Source organism: Sylvia atricapilla, chromosome 6 (genome assembly GCF_009819655.1).
Source record: "Sylvia atricapilla isolate bSylAtr1 chromosome 6, bSylAtr1.pri, whole genome shotgun sequence".
In the NCBI taxonomy this organism is placed as follows: Eukaryota; Metazoa; Chordata; class Aves; order Passeriformes; family Sylviidae; genus Sylvia; species Sylvia atricapilla.
Window position 1 is genome coordinate 834,538 of NC_089145.1, and position 16,048 is coordinate 850,585.

The following is a 16,048-nucleotide window of genomic DNA, read 5'->3' on the forward strand; positions in this document are numbered from 1 at the left end:
CTTCCTTCCCCAGGACACCACGCACCGCTGGCCTCTGGTGATGCTGTCCTTCCAGGAGTTTTCCTACCACTTCCGCGTGGCGCAGCCGGTGAGTATCCGCGGCTTGTCCAGGGCTACGTGGGAGGAGAGAAACGTGGGGTTTGTGACGTGTGGGAAATGCAGGTTTAGCACCAAGAGCTTCCCACAGTCCCGTGTGTGGCAGGACGATGATCTGTCCCTGTCCCAGCCCCTAATCCAGGCAGAATTCCACCCTTGGAGTTGCACCCCTCTTGAAGCTATTTTTCCCATTCCCAGGGCCGAGCTGACTGCAGCACTTCCCTGGAGCAGCTGGGACACCTCTTCACTGACTATTACTTCCAGTTCTACTGGCTCTGTGAGTGAGTCCTGGCAGCACCAGTGCCCTCTGCTCGGAGACAGGAGGGGAACTGGTGCCACTGGGAGCCTCCCGAATTCCCTGCTCCGCTGGCCCCCAGCCCCACCTCATCCCCGTGTCCTGCGGCAGCTCCGGAGCTGGAATGGTGATGGCTGGAGACACTGAAGCTCAGCACACACAGGACCTAAAAGCCGCCACCAGCCCTGTGGTGGTTCCTGGGGGGACCTCGCACCAATTCCCAGTATCCCACATCCCTCTCCTTCCCTTATGGGGATGTTTGTGTCCTCCATCTCTTCCCTCTCCCCTTCCAACACTGGATTTGGAAGCACCACACCAGACTGAGCGTGGATGGCTCTGCAACATCTCAGAGAGATGCTCCTTCCATGGACAGGAGCCCCATCCTGGTGCTCCCAGATGTCCCACATCAGTTCTTCACAACACTGGAATTGCTTCAACACTGGAGCCCTTTCCAAGGGCCAAATGCTGGAGTTTGGCCTGGAAAGGATGGCTGTGCCTGGACCTACTGGAAGTCGTACACTGGAGTTGCTGTTCCTTCTGCTTGGCCCAGGGCCACTTCCCACAGACCTCTCAGAGACTCCTGGACCTGCCAATGGACACGTTCCTCTAGGAACAACCGGAGAAGGAGCAGCTTCGATGTCACCCCCCCTTCTTCTTTCTGCTCTTAAATCCCATATCCACGTGGGATATCCAAGTCTAGATGGATAAAACCCCCACTCAAGCTGCTGCCGAGGCCATGCCACACCTGGGGACACCTGTCTCCAAGCCGGGGGTGACAAAAGACTGGGATTTAGCCACGTTAAGTGTGGTGGGATCCATTTTAATCCACTTGGAAACGGCGTGTGTGGAGCTGCCTGGTCGGCTCTGGAGCCAACGCCAACCTCTGCCCAGATGTGCAGCACTGGCAAAGCCTGGAGTGCCCCGTGGAGCAAGGCTGAGTCCCTGGGAACACCAGGATCTGTGTCCAGGCAGGATCTCTGCCTCGGGAGAGAGGGGTGGTGTCCTCCCAAAAGTTGGGATGGCAGCAGCTGCAGGCTGTCCCTGCCCTCACAGAGTTGTGCTGGGGGCATTTGGGATATTTTACTGTTACAAGTCCTTAACTTGCTAAACTACTGAATTCTTGTGGGGTTTAAGCTGTAAAAAGCAGGGATTCCCTTTCTGGCCCCATTGAGCCACGTGTCCTGTGGGAATGCCCTGTGCTTCCTCCTCCCCATCCTGCTCCTTGTGCTACAAAGGAGTTGTCTGCGTTCTTGGAGGCTCAGCCACCTCCAGGTAATTCCAAGATGGATCTCCCTGAGGGAATAAGTGAGAGGGGAATGCCACGTGCTGATCCTAAGGACACTCCAAAGCTGCTCCAGAAAAGCAAAGATGGATTTTATCCAGGTAAAATGTTGGTTCCTGGGCACGTCTGGTTTTATCTCCCAACATCCCGCTCCTGAGCTTATCCCAGCAAAGCAGCCCTAAAATTCCTGGTGATGTCATTTGGATTTGACATCTTCCCCCCCAAAACTGTTTGTAGGGAGGTTTCAAGGCCTGGTAACGCTGAATTATAGTTACTAAAATCCACTGAATCCTGGAAAGCAGGGAATAGTGAGGGAGCAGGGAATTCCCAGCAGCCAAGCAGTTGGAAAACCCAGTTTTTGGAAGCTCAGTGGGACAACAGGACACCCTAAGGCTTGGGAATACCTATGCACAAGCAGGGGGGCTCCATGCTCAGCAGGATTCTCTGTTTTTTCCCTGGAATTGGGAAGGAAACACCTGGATGTAGCTGAGTGCTCTTCCCTCCACCTGCCCAGAGTGGTTTTTCCTGGTTTTAAACTGGGAAGTGACTTCTTTGGCAGGCTTATTGTCCCCTTGGCAATCAGTGGCCCAGGCTGGCACATCCTTCCTCAGGTGAGTGATGCTGAGCTGGGATAAAAAGCCCCTGGAAGAGGAAACAGGGAATGTTGGGGGGCCAGAGCCTGCAATCACCCCCCCTCCCCTCAGCCAAGACACCCCAAAACATCCCACCTCACTCCTGAGGGAAGGAATCAATCAGTGGTGGCCCAGGAGGAGTTGGGATCTCTCAGGTGTCCCCAGGACGCTCAGCCATTTAGGAATTTAGGGAGATCCCCAACAAACCCAAGTGCCTGAGGGCTTGGAAACATCTCTAGTGCCTTTTTCCTTATGGAACAGCCCTAGGGAACAGTGTTTTCCCACATATATTCCCAAATGCTGCCTCAGAAATGGTGCCCAGGTGGTTTAACTGGGCTGTGGTAATTCCTGGAGTGCCAAAGCCAGCCCTACCCACACGGAGCTGGCAGCAATCCCTGGGATCAGGAGAGGACAGGGATTCAGGATGAAGTTTTTAGTGTCAATAGTACCTTCTGTCTTAAAGTGGCACAGGTTGCCCAAAGAAGTTTTGGATGTTCCATCCCTGGAAGTGTTCCAGGACAGGCTGGATGGCTTTGGAGCTGCCTGGACTAGTGGGACTGGATGGGCTTTAAGGTCCCTTCCCACCCAAACCACTCCAGGATTCCATGATAAAAATCATCCACCGACTGCTTCCCAGCGAGGCAGCAGCGTGCTCCAAAGGGGTTCAGAATTATAAAATGAAGGAGTCACGGAACTGCTTCCAGGCCTGTGGAAACAGCTGTCTGCATGGATTTCACCCCCCAAAACGCATCTCTGCCCCTTCCCTGTCCCCAATCAGTACCAAGAGAGTTCACAATCAGGCCTTTTCCCTGCGTGGGACGGAGGGAATTCTGAGCCGACCTCTCCAGCCTGGGGAAATCCCTCCCGATCCAGCGGCAAAGAGACATTCCTGGCAGGAAGGAAGACAAAAGGGTGGAGAACGAGGCTGTTTGGGAGTTGTTTCAAAAGCAAATTCCCAACTCTTCTGTCCTACTGTTGGAGCTTAAAGCCTGTAAATAGAGACTATGGCACCACTGGAAGAATTAAGGAAAAAAAAAACAAAAAAAAACCCACCACGTAAAGCACTAATTTTGTTGGTTTAAATGTTTCTGCCACAGCTTTAATCACTGTATTTTGCCAGCCAGTTCGTAGAGTTGCATTTGTAGCAGGTTATTATTGATTCCTGGTTTTTATTTTTGGGGGGAACAAGCGTGGTTTCCCTCTTTTCCTCCTGATTTATATTTATATTTTGCTGAATTTGAGGGCTGAGTCGTTGGATTCCCCGGATTTTTTGTTTTGTTTTGTTGTCGTTTGTTTGTTTGGTTTGTTTTGCTTATTTAGACTTTGTTTTATGCTGGAGGTAAATGTGCCCATATGAATAAAATATATAAATACTGCTTTGTATCCAAGGATGGCTCCTGGTGTTTTCCTCCCTTCCTAGGGAATAACTCAGGTGAGTGGCTGTAAAACTGCCTGTGGGATGGAGGAAATTCCTGGTCTTTAGGCAGTGGAAGTTTCTGGATATGCCCAGTCATGGCTCTTTGGAATGAGGATAAAAAGGAGAAAGGACGAAGGGAAAATAAATTAGGAAAATGAAGGAAGGTGGAGGAAAAAAAAAAGAGGGAAAAGACAGGTTAAATGGACAAGGAAAAGAGGAAAAAGAAAGCAGAAGGACAAAGAAAGGAGAAAGAAGAAAAAAGGAGGGAAAAAAGGAGAAAGGAAGAGACCAAAAGAGGAGACAGAAAGGAAAAGGAAAACCTGCCTCTGACCTCTCATTGCTCATGTCAGAGGGCAGGCTCATATCCACAAGGATCCAAAAGTCCACAGAAGGAAATCTTCCTTCCCAAATAGGAAATTGGGGCTTGAATTTGTGATTTGGAAGTGGAATGGTTTGAAAGCTGGGCTAAAATTCCAATCTGCCTCTTAAAGACACATGCATCAATTCCTTGTTTCTAGGCCAGGCAGGAAATTCAGGAATTAATGAAGGGCACATCCAGCACCACAAAACTCTTGGTTAGGGATGAGAACAGGCACAACATTCCCCCCAAAAAAAGTGTGAGGGGATGTGACAGCAAAGGAGGCTGAGGGATTAAAAGCAGATTTAGGATTTATTTTGCACAGCTCGGTTGCACCAGGACACAAGGTGGCACTGGAACACTTGTGACCACACACAGCACAGGAATCTGGGATAAATGGTACTGGGCATATCCCAAATTACCTGGATCTTGTGCCAACACGGAGAAAGGGAGGCTCAGGGGGGAGCTTTTCACTCTCCTCAAGTCTGTGACAGGAGCATGCAGCCAGGTAGGATTCATCTCTTCTCAAGGGAAAGTGACAGGACAAGAGCAAACAGCCTCGAGCTGCACCAGGGGAGGTTTAGGTTGAGCATCAGGAAAAACTCCTTGATGAAAAAGGTTTTAGAGCACTGTGGAACAGGCTCCAGAGGTGGAGTCCCCATCCCTGGAGGGATTTAAAAGTGTGGCTGTGGCACTTGGAGACACAGGTCAGTGCTGACCTTGGACTGGGTGATCCCAGAGGGCTTTTCTGGCCTTACACTTCCCGTAATTCTATCCTTTGGAAAAGGCAGGTTTAAAAAAACCCCAACACACCGGCAGCCCCCGGGCAGTTGTGTCACACAGCCGCTTTTATTCACCTGCGGGACACTGCCTGTCGCAGACCACACCTGCTACAGGCGTTTTCTCATTGAAATATAAAAGAAATATAAAAAAGAGCTTCCCCGAGTCCCCCGTCCAGGCCCCGGGGGGGGTTTCAGACGTAGATCCCGACCCAGAGCAGCAGGAAGAGGACGCCGAAGCCCATGAAGAGCGAGGCCACCAGCGAGATCAGCAGCTCCTTGTAGATGTCCCGGGTGTACTTGGTGGATGTCACCTCGTAGCTGCCAGCCCGGGGGTTAAGGTGATAACAGAGGCACAGCAAAGCGAGCAGACCCCCACCCGCCCCCCTGCCCCCGGGAATTAGGGCGATAATCCGGGAACGGGAGGCACAGCAAGGGCACGGCACCGCTCAGCCGCGGGGATACACGAAGAACCAGGCGGTGAAGAACATGCCGATGGCCAGCAGCACCACGGTGAGGTGCGGGAACACGGCCGGATTCACCGGGCTCGTGTATCTGCTCATCGCCTCCAGCTCCTGCGGGGACACGGCAGCGTTCAGCGGGGCCGGGCCGCCACCCGGTCGGGCCCGCTGTGGCCACCCCCGCACCCCCCATCCCCGGCCTCACCATGTCGCCGGTCCCTGCTTGCGACACGTCGGCTCCGCTCCCGCCGCCGCACGTCCGCCCCCTTCCGCCGCCGGAAGTGGAAGTGAGCACGGGAACGAGGCGCGGCGGGCGCGAGCCGCTTCCCCATTGGCTGGCGGCGGCTCCCGGCGGGCTCGGCGGCGGAGCGCGGGAGCGGCGGCGGCGCCAGCGGCCGGGTAATGGCGGCTGCGGGAGAGCGGGGATGTGAGGGGAAACGGGGCTCTGAGGGGGTAATGGCGGCTGCGGGAGAGCGGGGATGTGAGGGGAAACGGGGCTCTGAGGGGGTAATGGCGGCTGCGGGGAGAGCGGGGATGTGAGGGGAAACGGGGGCTCTGAGGGGGTAATGGCGGCTGCGGGAGAGCGGGGATGTGAGGGGAAACGGGGCTCTGAGGGGGTAATGGCGGCTGCGGGAGAGCGGGGATGTGAGGGGAAACGGGGCTCTGAGGGGGTAATGGCGGCTGCGGGAGAGCGGGGATGTGAGGGGAAACGGGGCTCTGAGGGGCTAATGGCGGCTGCGGGAGAGCGGGGATGTGAGGGGAAACGGGGCTCTGAGGGGGTAATGGCGGCTGCGGGAGAGCGGGGATGTGAGGGGAAACGGGGATGTGAGGGGCTAATGGCGGCTGCGGGAGAGCGGGAATGTGAGGGGAAACGGGGCTCTGAGGGGGTAATGGCGGCTGCGGGAGAGCGGGGATGTGAGGAGAAACGGGGCTCTGAGGGGGTAATGGCGGTTCCCCTCTGAGGGAAGAGGGGTTGATGGCAGGCCTGGGGAGCTGGGAAGTAGGGAAATAAGAACGGGAAGGTGATGGGGTCTGGGTGGTTGCAGTGGTGGAGACAATCGGATTTTGGGGAGGTGGATTGGGATGGGAAGGGCAGAGGTTGGAAGGGGAGTACTGATGGGCCGAAAGGGGGGTAAGGGTGAGGGATAAGGGCGGCCTGAGGCAGGACTCGGCATAAGAGCTGCTAGTAGAGGCCACAGCCCTCAGAGTGGTGGTCTGCAGGGGAAGCACTGCCCTCTTTGCTTTCCCCTCCTTGGGTGACCCAATGTTCCTCACGCAGAGCCTGCTCCCAGCATCCCCTTTTCCCTTCCCCAGGATGGGAATCCATGGCTTGGCCAAGCTTATCGCCGACGTGGCTCCCGGGGCCATCCGGGAGAACGACATCAAGTCCTACTTCGGCCGGAAAGTGGCCATCGACGCCTCCATGAGCATCTACCAGTTCCTGATCGCCGTGCGGCAGGGCGCCGACGTGCTCCAGAACGACGACGGGGAGACCACCAGCCACCTCATGGGCATGTTCTACCGCACCATCCGCATGGTGGAGAACGGCATCAAGCCGGTGTACGTGTTCGACGGGAAGCCTCCGCAGCTGAAATCCGGGGAGCTGGCCAAGCGCACGGAGCGCCGGGCCGAGGCGGAGAAGCACCTGCAGGAAGCGCAGGAGGCCGGTGAGGAGGAGAACATCGAGAAGTACAGCAAGAGGCTGGTCAAAGTGACCCCGCAGCACACGCAGGAGTGCAAGAAGCTGCTGACGCTGATGGGAATTCCCTACGTGGAGGCGCCTGGAGAGGCAGAGGCCAGCTGTGCCACCCTGGTGAAGGCTGGGAAGGTGTACGCCGCTGCCACGGAGGACATGGATTGCCTCACCTTCGGCAGCCCCGTGCTGATGCGGCACCTCACGGCCAGCGAGACCAAGAAGCTGCCCATCCAGGAGTTCCACCTGAGCCGGATCCTGCAGGATCTGCAGCTGACCTGGGAGCAGTTTGTGGACCTGTGCATCCTGCTTGGCTGCGACTACTGCGCCAGCATCCGCGGCATCGGGCCGAAGCGCGCCGTGGAGCTCATCCGGGAGCACAAATCCATCGAGAGGATCGTGCAGCAGCTCGACACCAAGAAGTACCCCCTGCCCGAGAACTGGCTGCACAGGGAGGCCCAGAAGCTCTTCCTGGAGCCCGACGTGATCGACCCCGAGGCGGTGGAGCTGAAGTGGAGCGAGCCGGACGAGGAGCAGCTGGTGCAGTTCATGTGCGGGGAGAAGCAGTTCAACGAGGAGCGCATCCGCAACGGCGTCAGGAGGCTGAGCAAGAGCCGCCAGGGCAGCACCCAGGGCCGGCTCGACGACTTCTTCAAGGTCACCGGCTCCATCACCTCGGCCAAGCGCAAGGAGCCGGAGCCCAAGGGAGCGGCCAAGAAGAAAGCCAAGACCAACTCCAAGCCCAGCGGCGCCACGGCCACAAAGACTAAAAAGGCAAAATAACCGGACCCTCTGGGATTATTGGGGTTTTGTGGGGGGCTTAATGAGGAATTTTAGACTAATGGCGGTTGTGTGTCAGTGCTGCGTGTTAGTGCTGGGAAGGAGCAGATGAGGCCAGCAGAGAGGAGCAGCCTCGGGGCGCAGACACGCCCAGATTTCAGAATTCCAAAGCTGAACGGCTGCAGAGCAGACTCAGGTCAATTTAGATTTCAGCCTGGTCCCATCCATCCCAGAAGAGATAGATGCAAGCGGAGACTAGAAAGATAGGAGTGGAAGGCAAGCTGGGATTGGGAAGGATTATACCTCAAGTAATGAGGTAAAGTTCTCCCTTTAACGAGAATTCATTAAGATTTTCCATTCCCTTTTTGTGGTCACTCTCCTTTTTCAAAACCTAGCTGTGATGTCACTTCCAGCAATGTCCTGGCCTGCTTTTAGTGTGTAATCCAAGGGAAGCTGAGCGCAGACTGCAGCTCTCCCAGCCTGAAATTTGCATAGAAATGCTTAAAAATAAAAATATCCATAAGCCTAGAAATGCGGCCTCTTCAGTCTCTGAGTTTCAGAGGCATTTTTTCTGTGTTGTACACACTTACAGGTCCCAGGATGAGAATTAAACCCTTTTATTTCTTATTTTAGTCTGCGTTTTCCATAGTTTTTTGCTTGTTAGAGCCAGAGGATGGGTTTTGTTTTCAGAATAAACTTTGAACACAAAGACACTGTTTCTCTTTCTCCAGACAAGTGGCATAAACCATGTTCTTAAATGAAAATCCCCGTTTTAGAGGGAATTCCATAACAGCCAACAAACCAAACACAGTCTGTTTGCATTCCAGTTTTGAGCTCTTTGGACACTTCGTAGACATCAGAAATCCATGAGTCTGCTCTTTGTCAGCCTGGAAAATAAGAAGCTGGCTTGTTTTGTGGGCTCATTAATATTTAGTATTTATTATCCATTAATCTTGCTAAAACTGGGATATGTGCTTCCTTGCTGTGGATTCTCTTACATGTTTCAATCCATAATTGGCTTTTTCCCCTGAAGTTTTTTAATTGAGTGTTTCTCTTTTATCTCCATAGGTATATATATCTTCATAGGTACAGGAATGGTTTTGTGGTGGTAGGATAAAAATTTATTTTAAAATAATAATAATAATATCTGGAAATAAGTCTGGGAAATTTACCAGTTCTAAAAACTGCTTTTCCACCACCCTCTCCCTACCTGGTGCTTCATGGTATTTCACTCCATTTTTCCTTCATTTTTCATTCCAAACAGAGATTCCCACTGCTTCCGACACTGATATTACTATTAATGAATTCCAGTTCCCCTCCTTATCCCGGGAGCAAATGCTGTGGGAAGTTAGAGACCCAGCGGAGCCAATCAGAGAGGGCACAGGCAATTTGGGGCTCTCAGTTGTCTCCCCATGGGAAGACTGGAATACTTTTCCACCTCTTAGTTCTAATGAAATGAATTTTCAGCTGCTACATCCCAGTTTTCCTGCTGGCTGGACCATGGCCCATACGTTTCCCACAGTATTCCCATCCTGAATCCAAACCCAGCAAGCGCCAGCTGCTGGGAAGGAAGGAGCCCTCTCGCAGTGGAAAGCAGGACAGTGGGAGCTCTCAGACAGCTTTTGGGGAAACCCCGAGTTTATGCGGCACAAAGAACGCTACGGAGTGTGCCAGCTGCTGCCATGATCCGCATCCTGAGCTGTGCCAGCCATCTCCCAAGAGCTCCCTTGGGAAGGGGGTGTTCCCGTTCCCGCCGGAGCCGCTTGTCCAGCGCTGCCCGAAGGGTGTTCTCCCGTGGCACTGCTGCAGTGTCCTGGGAATGCACCGGGCACCTGTGGCTCAGGGACACCGACTGCTGCTGGCAGCGCTTTGCTGCAATGCCTTGGGCTCCCAGCTGTAGTTCCAGGCTTTTCCCAGCTGTGGGTATCTGGTGGGTTCTGTGGAATGTCACGGCTCCGAGGCAGCAGGGAGGCCTGTCAGTGTGGGCTCCTCCGTCTGGAGTCCAGCAGATCTCTTGGAGGCTCTGGCAGGGCTGGAGACCTTTGCTATAAATATCCTCAGTGTGGAAATCTTCCTCATCCTTGTCCTTCACATCCGACTCCAGGGAGCATCCTGGACTTGGGAGGAGCTGCCTTTCCCTCTGGAGCTTCTCGTCCAGCAGCGTGCGGAGAGTCCGCCCGGATGGCTCCACCACAGGATCCTGGGAGTCATGGACTGGGCACCGGCGGCTCCAGGACACTTCCACTTGCTTCTTGTCAGGAACGGGCCAGGTTCCAGTTGGAGCACAACACGGGTCACAGAGGGTCTGGATGGCAACGGAGGAGCCTTTCCGAGGGATGGACCTTCTTGGAAGGGTGGAGGATCTCGACCAGCGTCGGGCTCTGCAGGAGACTGAGCCTTTTCCAGCGGCAGATGTTTTCCGACCCACCAGAGGTCCCGCTGTGTGCCGGCTCCGGGAAGGCGGCGGGCTCCCAGGGGAGCTGCAGGAGGCGCAGCAGGGCAGGTGGCCCCGCTCCAGCAGCTGCTCCAGGTCGTCCCACGGCAGCCGCCACACGTCCGAGTCCCGCGGGAAGGACAGCCCGGGCCACAGCGGTGTCACCAGGTCCTGCAGGCGGCGGGCCGCCGTCACGCAGGGGGCGCAGGCGGGGCCGCAGCCGCAGGGGATGTACGGGGGGCTCCCGGGGGCGGCCGGGCCCTGGGCAGGGCTCTCCTCAGCCAGGGGGGAGCCCCCGGCCCGGCTCCCGAGGCGCTTCCGCGCCTTCCAGAGGCGGGCGGCCAGCAGGGCGGCCGTGCCGGCCACCAGCGGGACGAGCGTGGGCAGCGGGAGACTCATGGCTTCTTCCATGTCCCATGGTGGCTGCGCCGGGAGCCAGGCGTGGTGGCGCGTGTCCTGTTGTAGAGACACCGTGCTGATGTCACAGTGCTGCGGGTGAGGCGCCTCTGTGACGTCACAGCCCCAGGTCACCCCGTGCTTCCAGGGGCGACGGGCTCCATCTGGGCACTGGTGGCACTCTGGAGCAGAGTGGAATGGCTCTATTTCCGGAATAGATGGAAAGATTCTCGGCCGAGTAGGACACAGTAATGAGGAGGAGGATGATGGTCTCACCTCCTGGCTGACTGAGCTGGAAACATGGATTGTCCCATGGGACACTGCAAAGTGCTGGAGGAGGAAAAGCTCTTCTCACCAAGCACCAAACCATCTCTGTGTTATTCACAGCATTCCCATCCTGATTCTAAGCCCAGGGCTGTGCCACACACTGCAAAGAAAACGAACCGTGTGAATCCTACTAAAACAACCAAAGCACTGAGATGGAGCAGTGGAAGTGTTTTCCGTGGAGCGTGTTGCCTATGGAGAACTGCACCAAGATTGGAATTAGCAGGTGGGAGAGGGGTAGACTGGGTACCCAGGACACCCCGTGTGGCACAGGGCAGGAATGTCATCTCCAGTGGAGCATCTGATATCCTACACCAGCTCTGGCACTGCCACATGGTTCCAGCTTATCTGTGTGGTCAGGGAAGGACCTGGAGGGTGGCACCATCGCCATGGCTTCATCCACGAGCTGAACTCGTGGAATTAAGCTGGAGGGAAGACAAAAGGGATGTGAGCTGTGTTTTCTCCCAGGAACACACACACACAGGGACATGCTGGAATGGCAGTTTATTGCTCCATGGAGCAGAACAGGGTGTCTTGGTGGCATCAGTAGGTGCTGAAGACATATGGATGTGCTCCCAGACAGGATGCTCCTATACTGGTTTGATGTCCAGGATAGAATACATGGATCGAAGGTGATGGAAGGTAGTGGATGCTGGTGTTTGGGCTGTTAGGAAGACTTTGGATCCTGTCCCCCCCAGCTCCCTCTGGAGATGGTGTCTGTGGAAGTGTAGAAGGGTTTGGGTGGGAAGGGTGCAGCTGGGAGCAGGTGCAGGCTGAAGGTCTGGCAGGGCAAGGCCCAGGGGGAATAGGGAATGGGGCTGGCTGGAGAGCAGCTGGGACCCAGCTGGGAGGTGCTGGTGACTCCTGGCCACAGACAGAGTCACAGAATCGGGATCACAATCAGCTGCAGCCCCAGGCCACCACCTGCGGATTTCAGGGGGAAAACGCAACTGGTGGCCTGAGGCTGATGCTAATTGGGATTGTAATAATCAAATGGAGATAATTGCATCTGATTAATGCCACTGGTGTGGGGATCAAAACAGGTCAAACTGGAGCACAGGAATGTGGCCAGAGGAACAAGCCCATGGCTGCTGGGGAAAGGCTTTGTTGATGTCCAGGGGGAATTGAGTCCATGGAGTTTGGGTGGGGCTGTGCTTGTGTGGTGCTGGGGAAGAGAAGGAGAGGAGCTGAGCCCATGGAATGAAGCTGGAGGGAAGACAAAAGGGATGTGAGCTGTGTTTTCTCCCAGGGACACACAAACACACACAGGGACATGCTGGAATGGCAGTTTATTGCTCCATGGAGGGGTCCAGGGTGTCTTGGTGGCATCAGTAGGTGCTGAAGACAGCCTGGATGTGCTCCCCGTCTTGTGGTACGTAGGTGCCCACCCCTGCAGCAGAGAGAGGAGTGAGGCTGGGACATGGAGAGCCCCACCGCAGGCTCTGTCCCTGCCCCATCCCTGGGTCCCTCCCGCACCTTCCTCGAGGGCATTCCCAGCACTGAGGAACTGCCAGTAGGTCCTGTCGTCCGTGCTGCCCGCCAGCCCGTGGATGGAGGTCACATAGGGCCCCCAGGATGTCTCCTCCGTCGTGAAGCTGCGGGAGAGTTGGGGAGGCTCAGGGCTGGCTGGGGAAATGCCAAATCCCACCCCCAAAGCCGCCCTGGCTCTCACCTAAAGATTAGGGCATTCTCCTCTGCTGCCACCTGCATCACCTTGAGCAGAGTGGAGCCTCTCGGGACTTCCACTGAGGTGGAGTAGTTGAAGTGTTTTCCCTGGAGCCTGTTGATGATGGAGTAATACACCTGGATGCGGGCTGTGCGGGGAGAGAGCAGCAGGGTGGGCACCTGGCACACCCCCGGGGGGCACAGGGTGGGAACATCACCCCTGCAGGCTCTGGGGGACTCCAGGGGGAATCACCTCGGAGTAAACCCTGTCTCCCCAGCAGATCGGACAGGGGCGGCCGTCGGCTCAGGGACGTATCCTTGGTGGCAGAGCAGTCCAGGCCAGCTGCATCCAGGTAGGACCTGCCCACCAGGGCTGGCAGCACCTGGGCGATGGCCATGGGCTGCTGGTAGTCGTGGGCACACACCACGGAGAAGGCCTGGGCACAGTCCCACTCCCGAGAGTCGTAAAACTTCCTGGTGGCCTCCAGCGCCTGTGGAACGGATGGGAGGTGGGATGACACCTCTGGGAATGGGACCAGGTGGCCGTAACGCCGCATTCCCCTGGCACCTCGCCTACCTGCAGGGCCAGCCCCATGCTGTAGATATTCCCGATGGTGCCATTCTTCTCCTTCTGCTCATCCAGGAAGCTGTTGCTCACTGTCCAAAGTGCCTCCCGGAGCAGATCCCGCACGTCGTGGAGCTCCGTGTAGTTGTAGACGCAGGCCAGCGCCAACGCCACCACGGCCCGGGTGTCTGTGGGACCCTGGAGTCACTGCCAAGGCTCGGGATAGAGCCCAGGAGCGGGAATGTGGGAGCACAGGGGTTCCTTACCCACGGAGTGGTGGCTCTCAGGGCTCAGCACCTGCCTGGCCAGGGCCACCGCTGGCCCTTGAGCGCCGGCCGCCTCAGCCAGGCACAGGGCCAGGGTGTCCAGGGCCATGCTGTACAGCGTGGTTTTGGGAACCCCCTCGGCCTCTGAAAGCAAAGAGCGGCAAGATGACGGGGCGTGGGGACAGAGACCACCCCCCGGCCCCCAAATCCCAACCAACCCAGTTTGGCCAGCTCCTCGTCTGTTTTCTGCTGCAGGACAGCGATCAGGTCCAGGGTCTGCTCCAGGGCATGGACACGCCGGGGATCCTGGCAGGAGGAGAGGAGGGCGAGGACGTGCAGAGCCACCTGTCCCGAGGTCATGTCTGTGGGGACAAGAGGGCAGCCAGGCTGTGCTGGGCCGGTGTGGTGGTCGGGCTAGGAAGCGATTTTTCAGGCAGTTATAGTTTGACAAACTAATTAGGAAGGGATACGTCTTTGTGGACTTGCGGGGTAAAATATTGGGAGATTTGGAGAAATATCCCCTTTTTTCAAGGCTTGGCAGTGAGCCACAGGTTCCCGGCAGGGCAGGGAGAGGCTGCAGCTGGACATCAGCTCATTTTAAAGCCCACCCCGAGGCAGCTGAGCAGGGGGAGATGTGTGCCAGGTGTCCCCAATAAAAACTGCGGGCCCGATTGTCACCCAGGGCTGGGCAGGAGGTATTTTACAGCATTTGTGATTCCTGACTGTCCTGCCGAGATCTCAGTGCGAGTTTCCTCCTCCCCCCGCAGTGTGGCCTTGAAATTTGAACACCGTGAGCCACATCTGAGGGAGAGAAGACTTGGACGAAAGAAAATTAACTCTTTCTTAGCACAAAATGAAACTCCCAGAGCTCTAACTATCCCTGAGAGAGAGAAGAAAAAAAAAAAAAAAGAAAAAGACAGAGTGAAACATAGAGAAGACACAGCATAAACCAGAAGTCAGATAGAGGGAAAGTGAAAAACTAATTAGAAGAGGGATGGAGGAGTTGCCTCGTTAGCTAGATTTCTTGAGTGCAAACCATAGAGAATAGACTATTTTCTGTAACATATAAATGCTATTTAGGAGGACTCATTGTTTTAGCTTGTAGACTGATACAGTTCAAATTTAATGGAGAATTTTGAACAGAAGAAGAAAAGTGATACGAAGCCATTTACTCCTAGACAAAAAAAGAGATCTCCAGTTTTGAGATAAAGATGATTTTAGAGATGGAAGAGGAGAATCTTTGTTTTATTCTACAAGAGTACCCTTAAATGGTACCCTAAATAAGCAGACATAGCCCACAAGCAGCTTAGGAAACTGCTAATTAGAAGTGATTTCACAAAAGCAGGTTCTCCCTGGGCAGCTGTTTTATGACAGTTAAAACCCATAAGAAAACTGTTTTAAGTTGTCAGTAGAGAGAAATTCCATAGTAAACTAAAAAAACCCTCCTCTCCCTAAAAAAATAATAAAATATTATTTTTAAAATAGTAAAACTAACTAAAAAAAATCACTAGTTTTGACCCTTTATATTATTTGTAAAAAAAAAGTAAACAGTTCTTGCGCAAGGAAAAGTATTTTTAAAGTTTCATTTTAATTCTTATTTTCTTCTTTTTAGCGTGTATTGATAAATCTGATTACCCTTTCAATTTAAACCTGTTTTACCTTTTTCTCCTAATCCTATCTCACAGCAAAAAAAGGCACTAAACAACTCTATTAAATTTAGCCAACAGAAGCAGCCAAACCTAAAACCACTCCAGCTGGGCACCCCAAGGACTGGCAGAAACCTGGTTCCCCAGGAGCTGGCGCCTTCCCTCCTTTCCCTCCCTACCTTTCTGGGCTCTCCTCACCACCTCCTCCTTGATCTCCTGGAGCAGCCACTTGTGGGTGCCGCTGTCGCTGTCCCCCTCAGCCAGGTTGATGGCCAGCAGGACGCTGGGATTTGCCGGCTCCTCGAAATTCACAGATCCCTGCAAGCGCTGCAGCAGCTGGGACACCTTGTCCTGCGGGGCCACTGGAAGGAGAGGGGAAGGTCACAGGGATCCTGTGTCCCACTCGTGGTGTCTCTGGGCTCTCCGTGGCTGGCTGACACTCACCACAGCCCTCGGTGGCTGCGCAGCCCACCAGGGCCAGCAGGACCCCCATGCCCAAAGCCAGGCCGAGCATCCTCCTGGAGCCGGCTGAACCACTCAGGTGGTTCATTCCTGTAGGAATTCGGCTCTCTGGGTGTCCCCTCTGCTTTTAGCTGTTCCCGGTGTCCTTCTCCGGTCACCTGCCCTCCCACAGCCACCCCGGCTCTGCCAGGAACTGCTGGCTTATCTCTGTGTCCAGCGGGGGAGGAGGGGCGGGGATTTTCCATTCGGGATTGCTGGCGACCACTCGGACCACTTCAGTATCCGTGAGGCTGTGACGTTGTATGGGATTCATCCCGGTGTGTCCCAGAAGGAACCACCTCAATCCTCCACCCAAGGTCCTGGAATCCTGAGGAGCTCCACTGCTGGCTGGGCACTCTCCACCTGTGTCCCACTTGGGCTTTTCCAGGAAAATCCAGCCCTGAGAATCTAACTTCTGTACCAAGAAAAATGGTGGAGAAGGTCATCGTGGACCCTGC

At 55.0% G+C, this 16,048-nt stretch overlaps 4 protein-coding genes across 10 annotated transcripts in view; 2 read left to right on the top strand and 2 right to left on the bottom strand.

Annotated features, from left to right (window-relative positions):
- MYRF (myelin regulatory factor) overlaps positions 1-3,693 on the top strand; it is a 46,177-nt gene extending 42,484 nt beyond the window's left edge. For all 7 annotated transcript variants that reach the window (XM_066320421.1, XM_066320425.1, XM_066320426.1 and 4 more), the window contains 2 exons: positions 14-88; positions 295-3,693. In XM_066320421.1, coding sequence (XP_066176518.1) covers positions 14-88; positions 295-381 — 162 coding nt within the window. In that variant the 3' untranslated portion in view covers positions 382-3,693. The remainder of the gene's footprint in view (positions 1-13; positions 89-294) is intronic.
- Positions 3,694-4,910: 1,217 nt separating this feature from the next.
- TMEM258 (transmembrane protein 258) lies at positions 4,911-5,652 on the bottom strand. The gene is given in 4 exon segments (XM_066320430.1): positions 4,911-5,180; positions 5,325-5,434; positions 5,526-5,540; positions 5,542-5,652. Coding segments are annotated over 4 exon segments (363 nt in total). The 3' UTR covers positions 4,911-5,053.
- A 4-nt stretch (positions 5,653-5,656) lies between these two features.
- FEN1 (flap structure-specific endonuclease 1) lies at positions 5,657-8,504 on the top strand. Its single transcript, XM_066320429.1, has 2 exons — positions 5,657-5,719; positions 6,635-8,504. The coding sequence occupies exon 2, from the start codon at positions 6,636-6,638 to the stop codon at positions 7,794-7,796; it is 1,161 nt and encodes a 386-aa protein (XP_066176526.1). The 5' UTR covers positions 5,657-5,719; position 6,635; the 3' UTR covers positions 7,797-8,504.
- A 3,717-nt stretch (positions 8,505-12,221) lies between these two features.
- LOC136362139 (cobalamin binding intrinsic factor-like) lies at positions 12,222-15,718 on the bottom strand. Its single transcript, XM_066320431.1, has 9 exons — positions 15,534-15,718; positions 15,269-15,451; positions 13,662-13,805; positions 13,444-13,587; positions 13,190-13,365; positions 12,866-13,103; positions 12,620-12,761; positions 12,424-12,542; positions 12,222-12,337 (listed from the first exon to the last, which is right to left on the bottom strand). The coding sequence occupies exons 1-9, from the start codon at positions 15,637-15,639 to the stop codon at positions 12,276-12,278; spliced, it is 1,314 nt and encodes a 437-aa protein (XP_066176528.1). The 5' UTR covers positions 15,640-15,718; the 3' UTR covers positions 12,222-12,275.
- Between the last annotated feature and the right edge of the window lie 330 nt (positions 15,719-16,048).

What these genes read in the sequence shown, in the direction of transcription:
- FEN1 (XM_066320429.1), top strand. Translation starts at nt 6,636, where the DNA reads ATGGGAATCCATGGCTTGGCCAAGCTTATCGCCGACGTGGCTCCCGGG.
- LOC136362139 (XM_066320431.1), bottom strand. Translation starts at nt 15,639, where the DNA reads ATGAACCACCTGAGTGGTTCAGCCGGCTCCAGGAGGATGCTCGGCCTG. An exon ending in CGAGGAGCTGGCCAAACTGG is followed by an intron (nt 13,588 to 13,661) that starts GTTGGTTGGGAT and finishes CTTTGCTTTCAG; the next exon opens with AGGCCGAGGGGGTTCCCAAA. An exon ending in GCATGGGGCTGGCCCTGCAG is followed by an intron (nt 13,104 to 13,189) that starts GTAGGCGAGGTG and finishes TCCGTTCCACAG; the next exon opens with GCGCTGGAGGCCACCAGGAA.